The 13,834-nt window shown below is 38.1% G+C and overlaps 1 protein-coding gene across 1 annotated transcript in view; it reads left to right on the top strand.

The window, feature by feature from the left end:
• Positions 1 to 13,540, top strand: part of LOC124594905 (probable DNA double-strand break repair Rad50 ATPase) — a 189,625-nt gene extending 176,085 nt beyond the window's left edge. The window contains exons 11-12 of the mRNA XM_047133383.1: positions 12,095 to 12,371; positions 13,527 to 13,540. Of these exons, the coding sequence (XP_046989339.1) occupies positions 12,095 to 12,371; positions 13,527 to 13,540 (291 nt within the window). The remainder of the gene's footprint in view (positions 1 to 12,094; positions 12,372 to 13,526) is intronic.
• The last annotated feature ends 294 nt before the right edge of the window (positions 13,541 to 13,834 follow it).

Here is a 13,834-nt window from a genome sequence, read left to right as displayed (position 1 = left end):
GCTGCGCAGCATTTGTGCACCGCCGCCGTCAGTGTCAGCCAGTTTGCCGTGGCATACGGAGCTCCATCGCAGTCTTTAACACTGGTAGCATGCCGCGACAGCGTGGACGTGAACCGTATGTGCAGTTGATGGACTTTGAGCGAGGGCGTATAGTGGGCATGCGGGAGGCCGGGTGGACGTACCGCCGAATTGCTCAACACGTGGGGTGTGAGGTCTCCACAGTACATCGATGTTGTCGCCAGTGGTCGGCGGAAGGTGCACGTGCCCGTCGACCTGGGACCGGACCGCAGCGACGCACGGATGCACGCCAAGACCGTAGGATCCTACGCAGTGCCGTAGGGGACCGCACCACCACTTCCCAGCAAATTAGGGACACTGTTGCTCCTGGGGTGTCGGCGAGGACCATTCGCAACCGTCTCCATGAAGCTGGGCTATGGTCCCGCACACCGTTAGGCCGTCTTCCGCTCACGCCCCAACATCATGCAGCCCGCCTCCAGTGGTGTCGCGACAGGCGTGAATGGAGGGACGAGTGGAGACTTGTCGTCTTCAGTGATGAGAGTCACTTCTGCATTGGTGCCAATGATGGTCGTATGCGTGTTTGGTGCTGTGCAGGTGAGCGCCACAATCAGGACTGCATACGACCGAGGCACACAGGGCCAACACCCGGCATCATTGTGTGGGGAGCGATCTCCTACACTGGCCGTACACCACTGGTGATCGTCGAGGGGACACTGAATAGTGCACGGTACATCCAAACCGTCATCAAACCCATCGTTCTACCATTCCTAGACCGGCGGGGGAACTTGCTGTTCCAACAGAACAATGCACGTCCGCATGTATCCCGTGCCACCCAACGTGCTCTAGAAGGTGTAAGTCAACTACCCTGGCCAGCAAGATCTCCGGATCTGTCCCCCATTGAGCATGTTTGGGACTGGATGAAGCGTCGTCTCACGCGGTCTGCACGTCCAGCACGAACGCTGGTCCAACTGAGGCGCCAGGTGGAAATGGCATGGCAAGTTGTTCCACAGGACTACATCCAGCATCTCTATGATCGTCTCCATGGGAGAATAGCAGCCTGCATTGCTGCAAAAGGTGGATATACACTGTACTAGTGCCGACATTGTGCATGCTCTGTTGCCTGTGTCTATGTGCCTGTGGTTCTGTCAGTGTGATCATGTGATGTATCTGACCCCAGGAATGTGTCAATAAAGTTTCCCCTTCCTGGGACAATGAATTCATGGTGTTCTTATTTCAATTTCCAGGAGTGTATGTAGTATCTAGTTCACATTTTTTACCTTTAGCACAACCTCATCACTGCTGTAGAAATTCACTATGCTGGATAACACATTTATGTCCATATAGGTGCACTTCTCACTATAGAATTGGATACACATCTCCAAATTATAACCAAAATAAGCATACTCATATATTCTTCAAAAGTAACTAAATAATCATATAATAAAATCTAACAATTTTACTACCAGTTTAAACATTATTCCCACATAAAGTTCAAATGGAATCCAAAATATTCTTTACAAAATAATAACTTGTTATTAATTATCGCAAGAAAATTGCAGCAATAAAAGCCTCATTAGATGCCTCAGCTACCATTAAATTTACTTATAAGGCTCATAAGTTACAAGTTTTGTTGGAGGTAGGTCATGCCATCTATTTACAGATGTAATACTGGATTACACACAGAATTTGTACTCTACACTTGACCACTGCTATGCATACAATTTGAGCATTACACACTTTTCATGCATTGGCATATCTGACATGTTCAGCCTACCAAAATCTGACACATTCAGCCTACCAATTTCTTCAAAGCTGCTAGACACCTACAGCTGCTTCTACAGTGAGTGGATGAAGATGAGGTTATTCAGTATATAGCATATCAAAATGGCCACAATCTAGGATTTGTTAACACAATTAAAATAAGTATGTAAAAAAGGAAAAATCTTCCTTCCCAAAGTGGGTCAGAGACAGATTTTATAATGCTTAGACCAGCCAAGCAGACAAAGGAAATTCTGTTTTTTGTAGACTGTCATAGTTGGGTGCAGTATCTGAAAAATCTGACACATTTATGAAAACTACAAACATGATTCCTGTGTATTTTACATTTTCAGACCCAGGCAGAAAACTCAGACACAAGCAAAAAGCTGTGGGTGTCTACCGCATTACATGCAATGATTGCCCTAAGACATATATATATAGGGCAAGCTGGTACATCATTTTGAATAAGGTTTCAGGAACACCTTAACTTAAATAACCCATGCTCTGCATAACAGCACACTTACAATGAAGAGGAGCACAGCACCCCTTCAGAAAATTTAAAAATACTTCATAAAAAAGAAAAATGCCATATTTTGAATATATTAGATGAAGTAGAAATTTTTAAATGTAAAAATGAAGATGCACAGTTCAGGTCAAATAATCAATTAGAATTAAAGTACCATAACATTCTGGTTAATTTTGGTTGTTTATACAGTTAGGTATTAGTACAAAATAAAATTCTGTGCTATTCTCACTTGTAAAGGTAGCAAATCAGCACTCCTAGTCACAAGTAAATGATACCACACTACTCACATGGATAGCTTCTGTTCCACCAGCCAACTAGTCTCTCTTTGTTGTTTGTGCAGCCACTTTGCTTATCCCAGTGCTGAGTTACCCTTCTGTCACAACAGTAAGATGCTGCCACCTAACACACTACACATAGTAATTTGTTTGGTGTCACCACTAATACGTTAATAGCGACAATTTTTTGTCACCAGTCTGGTTCCTCTTAAAAGCTTTTAGTGTCTGCTCACTATAAAATTTTTTCTTATCTGTTTTTTCGATTCAGGCAAATTTTAAAGAGTGGAGCATGTCTTCATTACCTTTTGCCCCCAAAGTGTTGACAATATTCACTGAGTAGTACATTTTTTTTAGGAGTGATGGGTATGCCTATGATCCTTTAATGTTGGGAGTATATGCTAGACATTCTTTTATTAATTTTAATGTCCAGAAAATGTGGTGACATTCTACTTAGCTTTTTACCATACAGGTTGCACCTGATGATGTGGCTTTACGCTATGAAACTGATTGTGTTTTCATAAACAGCAATTTTACCAGCTGTTAGTGGAATTCTTCATAACATCAAGCATCAATGTGTCTCCATTAATTTGCAAACTTATTCTTAGTTGGTCTGTAGTGACACTTTACCCTGATGTTACACCTATACACACCATATCATCAAGCAGTGAAGCATAAAGTGATTCCAATCCTAGATAATTAACTCTGTTCAAACTTATGTCCCTCTAATCAACTTTAATGAAATCCTACTTAATCTTACCCATATCAAGACCATTCTGTCTCCATTGCTATCCTTTCCTACCACACCTTTTCACATGACTTCTCAGATACTCTTCTTAACATACTCTTCCACATCATACCTCTAACTCTAGCTCATTACACCAACCTCCACACCACATCCTCCAAGCTCCTATACCACTCCTTACTTATAAGCCCATAGCACTAATCAACCTTAATTTTATTAATTCATTCTTTCCCTGTGCATGTCTTCCCTGAAAAGTGAAGAGTATTACTTCTTTGATGCAACTTTAACATCATAGTGTTAAAGGAAGACAGAAACAGGAATGTGTTGTTACTGAGTGACTGTAGGGTGATACAAGATGACTTGGACAAAATTTCTAGTTGGTGTGATGAATGGCACATTGTTTAAGTGTAGAAAAAATGTAATTTAAAGCAGCTGAGTAGGAAAAACAGTCCTGTAATTTTTTGAATACAGCATTAATAGTGTGCTCCTTGGCACAGTCATATTGATTAAATGCCTTGGCGTAACATAAAGCAGTATGAAATGGAATGAGCACATAAGGACAGTAATATAGAAGGCAAATAGTCCACTTCAGTTCATTATGAGAATTTTAGAAAAGTGCAGCTAATCTATAAAGGAGATAGCTTATAGAACACTAGTGCAACTCATTCTTGAGCACTGCTCATGTGTTCGGCATCCTCACCAGGTCCAGTTAAAGGAAGACATTGTATCAGTTCAGAGACAGGCTGCTAGATTTGTTACCAGCAGGTCTGATCAATATGTGAGTGTTATGGAGATGCTTCATGATCTCAAGGAATCACTGGAGGGAAAACAATATTCATTTCACAAAACACTACTGGGAAAATTTAGAGAACCAAAATTTGAAACTGACAGCAGAACAAGTCCACTGCCTCCAATGTTTATATTACATAAGGACCATGAAGATATGATAAGAGAAATAGGGCTCATATGAAGACATGCAGACAGTCAGTTTTCTGTAGCTCTGCTTGTGAGTGGAGCAGGAAAGGAAATGACTAGCAGTAGTATGAGGTACCCTCTGCAAAGTACCATACAGTGGCTTGGAGAGTATGTATGTAAATGTAGATGTAGAATCAAATGAGTGTAGTTTCAACATAATATATAATAGCATATTATTTTGTATGACCTAAAAACATTTATTAATGTTTGCTGCAACATAACTTTTGCACTTTTAACTGAAGAATAGGTATTGTGCTGCTGCCAATTCACTTTCATTTGTGAGCGCCAGTAAACAATACATTCATTGCACAGTATCTACCTCCTGTCCATTTGATGGAGAAAAAACATTAACATACACTCACTGTAAGTTGACAAACACCGATTTTCATATTGTAAGTACTCTACTGATTTGGGAGTGTTCTACTAATCTGGATCAGTAGAAGGTGAATCAAGCAATAAAAATATATGCTTTCCAGTTAGTACACATTATAGCAGACACCACCATAATTAATGAGTACACAGTACAGAATGAAGTGGTTTTCCACAAAAAATCATTAATACTGAAAAGGTATGTTACATTAACTTAACATTGTGATGTTTATTAACATACTGGTGATATGCTATGCTCAGTTGACCGAAGATTTCATTTTCTTGTTTTTAATGTACTCAGAACAATAACTTCTTCCAGAATATAGGAAACAATATTTTTCTTGGTTTGAAATAATTGTGGAGACCTAGCAGTTGTCATGTGATACAGCATGATGAAACTTTTTGGCCAATGCTATGTCTCCAACACTGGATAAGCTTTGAGCTGGTCTGCTGTGAGTTTTTGTTGTGTTTGTATGTTCTGTGCCTAGTAATGAAGTGTAAATTCACAGTAGTTGTGATCTCCATTATTTAACCTGGAGCCTTCTCACAACCTTAGAACTGGAGACAAGCAAATACAACACAGTAGTGACTTATACGTTATTGAGTTTCCTTCTATACTATGGCTGTCACAAGAGATCTCCTCCATTGTCGCCATTCAAGCAACAGCAGTGATATATGAACCCCACAATCCTGAACCCTGCAAGCACACAAACAGAATGAAAGATCCACCATAGGTGCTCTGCATCATTGCAGCACTTCAGATCACCAAGTATCTTGAGATGTGAAACAATCTCATTGCACACCATCATATTGCAGCAGACTTCATATCCTGTATCTCTCTCGCAACCTACATTTTCTCAATGGCACTGGATAAGACATAAGCATCATCCCACATGAACAACCACTAACAGGAAAAACTTTATCTGCATTTGATGTTCATGCAGCAAACGTTTCACATGCTGCAGTGTATGAAACAACACCTTGAACCTTGGATTTTGGCTTAGAAGACGCATTCTCCTGGCAAATTTTCATCACTTACATCAATGATCCACTATTGGAGGCTGACTTTTTACCACATTTTTATCCCTCTGCCAATTTGGCTCGTGGAATTCTTCTACGTCATAGCAGCAGACATCTTGAGACTGGAATCATTGGTACTACACCTTCCCTCATGAATCCAATGACTATGGACCCAGCTTGCAGACTGTCAATTCCATTGACACATACAAACATTGTCAGAATATACAACAAGACTGTTTGTCATCACTGCTGGAACTGCATCGAATTACTCAGCAATACTTCAGCAACTGGAAAGAAGTGCTTTGCCTGTGTGAAGAATCACACTATATGTGAAAAGATTCATACATTGAGGGGCAAGCTCATCACTGCACATACTTACTTGGGAGTACCCTCAGCATTATGGCTATCTCATCACAAATGAATCAGCAGATACAGGACATCCAGCAGCAGATACTCACACACCATCAGAGCAATCTGCAGTAGCCTTAACAGCGCGGGTCAGTAAAATGCATAATTGTTTTGGAGCCCATGGAATTGTTGTGTATGTTTTCCCCACCAGGTTCATGCAAGCAGTTCAGACAGTATGCTTTTAGTAATGGAAGAAGCCATAAAACAAATACTGCTCCAGGTTTGCCAGTCCATCTCAGGGCATGTAGGTTAGCTCCATATAAACTTCATCAAGCCAAATTGGTTGTAGAGGAGTCAATTGCCAGCTGGTCTTATTAGACATTCTGTTAGTCCTTGGGCCTCCCCTGCCTGGCTTACACCAACGAGAGACAACACCTATAGACTGTGTGGTGACTATCATGTTCTTAACTCCCACATGAAACCAGATAGTTATCCTGTTGTGAATATTCAAGACTTTGTACATTATTTGGCAGGGTATCAGTGTGTCATATTGTAAGATAGCACATTTTTAGATCCTTATGAACCCAGAAGAAGTTCCAAAGACAGCTGTCATCATCCTTTTCAGACTTTATGAGTTCCTTTATATGCTACATTAAGTTAAAATGCAGCACAGACTTGGGGTATGATTGTAGACAGTGTTCTTTTCAAATTTCCCTTCTGAAACACTTTCTTGAATGATATTTTAGCCTCTTCTGCTTCCCAAAATGAATATGATGAGCATCTCAAACTAGTTTTTGATGTTTTACAAAGACTTGGCATTGCCATCAATGATTATAAGTGTCAGCTGAGACAATCTGAGCTTACCTACCCCATCCATTTGCTTGGTCATGATGGTTTGTGGCTTACACCATAATGTGCCAAACTCATTGGTCACCTACCACAGCCACAGACCTTTTGTGAATTAAGTCAATTTCTTGGCACAAGAAATTTTTATCGTAGACACCGACCTAACACAGCTGCCATACTGGCACATCGTGCAATTTACAACAGATGTCTGACAGCTTCACAGAATGGACAGTGTAATGGCGGATTTCCTTTCACAGATCAATGTTCTCTCAGTAGATACTGATTTTGGTAGTCTTGCAACAGTGCTAATTGAGAACACACAATTACACAAACTCCTCCATGAAAACACAATAGCATTGTACATTGAACACCACTCTTCAATACAAGTACTACGCATTATCTCACAAAACTGCCTTCATCTACTAGTCTCACTAACCATGAGGTTAGCAATTTTTTGTAACTTACTTGGGCTCTCACAACCTGGGATCTAACTTACAATGAAGCTTGTCACACACTCCTTCATACAGCTAAATGCCAGGAAGACTGTAAATTTTGACCATTATCATTTTATGGTTGCCAATTCGCTAAAATAGGATGACATGCATGACCACAGTGTGGCTGTTACTCTGTTTGTACGGACCATTTTCAGCACATTCACTTAGACCTCATCATACTTCTCCCCATTTCAACTGGTTATCAATGTATTCTTTCAACGATCAACAGACTAACAATCTGGATCAAGGCTATACCAATTCCAGACTTCACTGCTGAAACTACTACGAAAGTGTATGTCAGTCTATGGATTTCCTGATTTGGCTGCCCTGCCACAATAATGACAAATCAGGGTAGTCAATTTGAGTCAGCAATTTTTACCAAACAGTCACTTTAGTGATGTTCAGGATTCCATACAACAGCTTAGCATCTACAAAGTAATAAACTGGTGCTTGGCTACTCACATAATCAATAAGTTACCAGAGCATACCAAAGGTCTTATAAGTGATAAAGATCAGTTTCAGAGTGAATTAAAGAACTTCCTGTTAGTCAACTCCTTCTACTCCACCAATGAATATCTTCACACTGCTGTGAGTTGTTTTAGGTTTAGGTTCAGCTTATAAAGATCTCCATGCATCTCTGGTGGACCTCCTTTATGGAGAACCAATCATCACCTGGCTGACTTCACAGAGTCATCCCAACTGCCTACAGATATAGGACTGGTGCAGATCATCCACAAAGTTACGCAATACACTGCACATCTGCACACTGCATAACAAACTGACTGTTATTACAGCTAACAGACTTAAAGTGAGTTGGACCCTGTTCATTGCCACTAACATGCTTGGAAGTAGTGTTAACCTCATAGATGCGTTCCGCATGTTGACCTGAATGACTACAAAATTATAGAGGGAGTGGACTTCCACCAGTTCTGACCTGAAGAGAACTCACGCAGACTAATCTATGATCTTCTTGTCAGGGAGGGACACCAAGATGAGCAATGTGGCAATGCGTCCATAATGGCACACACCCAGGTAAATTCTCCTGAGGATACAGACACTCATAGGATGTTGATCAAAATTCCGTCACTCCCACATTTTCTGCAGATGAGGTTCTCATGTTCTCATGGTCATGGCTGCTAAAAATCTTGCTCAGCTCCAGCATTTGCCCCTGGAGCAAGTGACATGCACTGCTGTGACCTATTGCCTCCCTTACTTCAGCCTTCACCACTTGTCAACCCTGCCACCTGTTTCAGATGACCTTACTGGCTACAACCTCACTTCACACAAAACCATATTTTTTTTACTAGCACTGATTATTCACTCTTATCTCACTCAACACAGTGAGAAACAGTTCAAGTGTGCCACTGTGTAGCAGCCAGCCATGATACGGCTGATCACATTCACCTGCTGAAGACGATGTCTCTGCAGCAGTCTCCCCTCTCCCCTCCTCTTCCATCTCTGCCACAGGACAGTCTTTGAGCTGGTCCATTGCAAGCTTCTGAGGTTTACACATACTCCATGATGTGTGTCCACTTAGTAATAAAGTATAGAGTCACACTATTTACAGTCTCCATTATTTAGTCTGGAACATCCTCATCTACATCTTCTCTACATAATAAATAATGTAGTGAATTAACTATTGTTAAATCATTGGAACTGTAAAAAGACTCCCTTTAATCTGTTATGTAAATGGTTTGAATGATTCCATTTTTCTCTTCAAGAACACTTCTGAAATTTTTCAGACATTTAGTTTGAGCATTTCATAGGCTTGTTCATATAATTATTCCTTTCAATAAAATGATCACTCATCATAAAATTGATTTTATATGTTTAGCTCTGTATTGCCCCATGTCACTCATTTGAAGAAAATAATTTACATCTTCTAATGTGATGTAATATCATTTACATGTAAATATACCCCATGTAACATCATTTATTTACTTCAGATGTGCAAAGAGAAATATCACATGTAAGAAATAAGTTCATGTATTTCCGACTATAGCTGAGAAAGCTGTAACCAGTTTCAACATGACATACTAAGTGATATGTGACAGACATTTAGTTATTCTGAGTATAACAGTTCAATTTTGATTAATGCAATGGCACCATTGGCAACATTGAATGACAAGGTCTTGTTGCAACTGCTGACTGTTTCGTAAATGTGGTGGTGGCTGGCTGATCATCTGTAGCTGCTCCACTGAAAATACTGACATCATAATGTGCTGCTTGTGTACTCAACTTGAAACAGAAATTAAATGACATCTGTAAGTAAGTATGTTTCACATATTACTGCAACTAACAAACAAAGTTATTTCAATGCATATTTCATTGCAATAACGTACATTATATTATCACCAAGACTTTCACCTGTAAGTGCTTGGATGGCATGTATAGCAACATAAAACTTCCAATATCTTGTCACACTACATTCTGTAGGTGGGTTTTGAGTTCAGACCACAAATAATTCATTTTCACAGTTTTGGACTGGGAAGACTCTAGCTCAGTCTGATGTGTTGCCACAAAATATGATACCAAATGACACTATGGAAAAAAAGTAAACAATTAATGCCAGAGTTTTTATTTTTATATCACCTGTGTCTGACAATATTCAGATTGCTTCAGCAGCTCAGTGTGTCCTTTCAAAGTTTAGTGACAAAGAACTAGCTATGAAACATTATTAATGTTCACAAAACTTATATTAACCAATATTTCTACAACTATACTTCATTTAGCATTTACTGAAATTTTTGAATCATTTGTAAATAAAACAAACTTGGTATCTGCTAATGTTAACTGATAGCAGGCCATTAACATATCCAAGAAAAAAATAAGGATTCTAAAACAGAAACTTATTCATTAGCTCTGAGTTGGATAATGACTGATAGTTTAATAACAGGATTCTTTCCTACAGACACCTTTGTGTAACGTCAGGAGACATGAATAAAGCCATTTTCTATTGTTTCTTATTACTTTACAATATTGTAATTTACTGAAAGTGATATGCTCACTTACAGAGTTAAAAGCATTTGAAAGTTTGGAGAATATGGCAGTAGCTCAGTAATACTGTACCTTCTTGCTATATGTGTAAACCGCCTTCTTGGTATCAGGAGGCTTTAGAAATACAAACTGTGACTTTGAAAACATGTTTTACGAAGTCAGATAGTTAAGAAGTTGCCTGTGTATCATCTATAAATTTTTTGAGGATTCTGGAAAAGTGAAATAACATTGAAGTTTGATGGTGTTTCTCTATCCCCTTTCTTCTATAGAGGATTTACATCAGCATACTTCAGCTAACCAGGAAGTGTTCTAGTGGTAAATGACTGGTTTCACACATATGCAAGAAAAGTAAAGTGCCTGGAAAGAGAGGAGAAATGAAAATTAAACTTCACAGACTGAGAACACACTTAAACAACAGCCTTTAATGAATTTCTTTAGCTATTTTATAGTAACCACTCATGTTCATAAGGGTTTTATAGTTTCCATTACTTCAATAGTTGTAGTGAGGGTCATCCTCACATTACCAAAGTTATAAGCAGAGAAATGCAAATTTCTGTTTATAATGTCGCTGCAAGACACATATCACACTGAGGCCCTCAAGATACAAACTGTTGTTGAAATTATTTGTAATGGGTGACAAGAGATAAGCAAAGGCTGCATCTGATGAACCTCGCAGCAATCATTATTTGAGTAACAGTTATGACTTGCTTGTTATAGAGTTTTGTAACAGTGATACATCTGTTGCCAAAGTATCATTTACATTTAATGCTCTCTGCACCTATTTATCTCTGGTTCAACCAATCTCCCTCTTCCTACATCCCTTTTCATCTTTATTTTGTTGTCTGCTTTGACATATTTTACTTCTAATACATATGCTTTGACATTGGTATTACTGTTATCAATATCAGGCACAATGCTTTTGTTGAGCTATAGCATCAACATCACAGTTCTTTCTGAGTGAGAGATACCCTCTGTATTTTGTCTTACAAGATGTTTTTGCTGCTTGGGTATTTAACGTTTTTTAAAAATTTGTTTTAATCTGTGGTTCTTTTGGAGAGTGAGAGGGGGGGGGGGGGGCGACTGCTTTCAAAGAAGGTAAGGATCTTATTAAAAAACGTTTTTGTATTTTGCATTCATGTCATGAGCATTGTATACACCACTTCTCCTCATGTCTGTGATGAACTTCCACAAATAATCTATTTTTGGCTTTCTGACCACCATACTGAATTTTTAGTGGATTTTATACCTGGATTAGTATTAAAATTTCAAATAATGAACAAAATGTCATGGTCTGAGAGCCCATTTTAATTTTTTGTCAAGGTGCTATCAATGACCATTTTAGGGCAATTAGCTACCCTACCTGGTAAGTTTAGAGTAGAAATTTAGCTCTGTGATAATACTACCAATCAAAATAAATTTTTACATGAAGAGATATTCGAAAAAATATATCTTAAAATCACTAGCAACCACTCTTTTGTCCTTTAAGGCTAAATAGGCGAACAGAGTTTGAAGGTGATTTTGAACAGAATTATCTCCAGATGCTTGTTGTGATAAAGGATTTCTTATGAAATACTACTTATGTCAGCACCTGCCTCTGTGCTCCAAGTAAAATGTATAATGCCTATAGTCTTCCTGGTGAATATTTCGAGAAGGCAGACAACTGTTTGCATTCTTCTGTCTTTTGCTTGAAGATATGATGTTCTATCAAGTATTGTCTGTTGTGCAGGAAGTTGAAGAAAAAGCAGAACAGATGAAGAAATTGGAAAGTGCATCAAAAGAAGCTGGTGAGAAACCAGACCTTAGTAAGGAAATAGAATCTCTGACAGAACAAATTAAGCAACTTCTGTCAGAAAAAGAGAAACTTGAAAATGAACTAAAAGATTATATAGAAAAGAACAAAATTCTGGAAGACAAATTAAAGACATATGAAAGTGGTGATGACGCAACAAAGGCCTTACAAGATGAACTTGAAGCCCTTAAATCTGAAAACCAAAAACTTAAAGGTATTGTTATTTCTATGTACAAAGTTCCTGCCACTTCTGTTCACAGATTTAATTTTTTATTTGTGTAACTCTTGTTCATCAAATCATTGCAGGTAAGTGCAAATATCAATTTACAGTAGGAAATCGCCTTTGAAACTTTCAGATTAATCTAACATCTTCATCTTGTCATAAGTGTCAATTAGCTAGATGAAACCAAAATTATCATTTTTCAGTATTTAAGCCCTCAACTAATCAATTCATCCAACAATTTTTGTAGACGTTATCACAATATAAAAACATCATGAATGTGTTGATAGGCAAAGCACTTATTAACAAAGTAAAGGACCTAAGAGACACTACCTTAACCCTTACTTGACAAAATTTTGTGGAGTGACATGCTTGAAACACTGGGGTCGATGACCTCAAAGTTGACAAAAATTGTACTAATATTGTAGTGAATATTTGTATTTGAAAATTTTTTGTAACTTCTCAAAAGTTTACTTTTTTGAAGTTGTATGGCTTGTAGAACCAAAAACTAAAATTAAAATATATAAATATTATAGTAACTAAAAAATGTGTTTATAAATAAAAACCATAACTTTTTTATCTCCTCATATAAATGTCTAAAAATTTAACTGAATCTGTCCAAGATAAAGGACTACAAAAGAAGAACAGTATGTATCTGAAATATCTAAGCAAAAGATATCTACTCTGAAAAATTAAAGGAAGGAATACTGTGAAAAAGTGAAAATATTGTTATTAGCAAAACAATTTTATTGTTTAAGCATAATATTCATGTGATTTTGATCAGAAAATAGAAGAAGAAACATGTTCATCATAACAAAATGAAATGATTTGATATTTCCTAATGATGCTGTTGTGATCTTTTATATCACAGATCTAGGCTTCTCAATAATGCTGATACATGGTAAGTAAAAGTTTCCGGTATAGTAGAGCCTTGATTATTCGCCACTTTTTAGACTGTGCAGTGGTTGGAATGCTAAAAAGGTTGGATAGTAAGAAGAGAATGAAACAAGGCATTTACATAGCTGAAAATGATGAAATATATCAAAATTAAGTAAAAAATTACATTTCTAATAAAGAGAAAGGATAACAGAAAATTGTAAACACTGAAAATCTATTTAAAGAAGTGTAACATGTTCTTTTTTGTTTCAGTTTCTAAAACTTGACTTGGCACGTCTTTGCCCACAATGTGTCCATAGCTGTAGCAGTTGACTGTTATTCAAAATATTTGATGGCAGTCTCGAATGGGCCCTTTGCTGCACCCCTCTTTCTTTTCATCATTATCTGTATCCTCTTGCTCATGTTGCAACAGAAGGTCAATGAGATTATCATCTACATGTTCTTCGTTGGTAACAGCAGCAACACCACCCTCTGTTAGCTATTCCTCTGCATCAGCTTGCAAAGTATCATTACAAGGAGTTTCCACATCAGTGATTAAAGCCACAGCATCTGACTCATTA

Source organism: Schistocerca americana, chromosome 1 (assembly GCF_021461395.2).
Source record: "Schistocerca americana isolate TAMUIC-IGC-003095 chromosome 1, iqSchAmer2.1, whole genome shotgun sequence".
Lineage (NCBI taxonomy): Eukaryota > Metazoa > Arthropoda > Insecta > Orthoptera > Acrididae > Schistocerca > Schistocerca americana.
The sequence above is the reverse complement of the archived record's forward strand: the minus strand, read 5'-3'. Positions and strand labels throughout refer to the sequence as shown.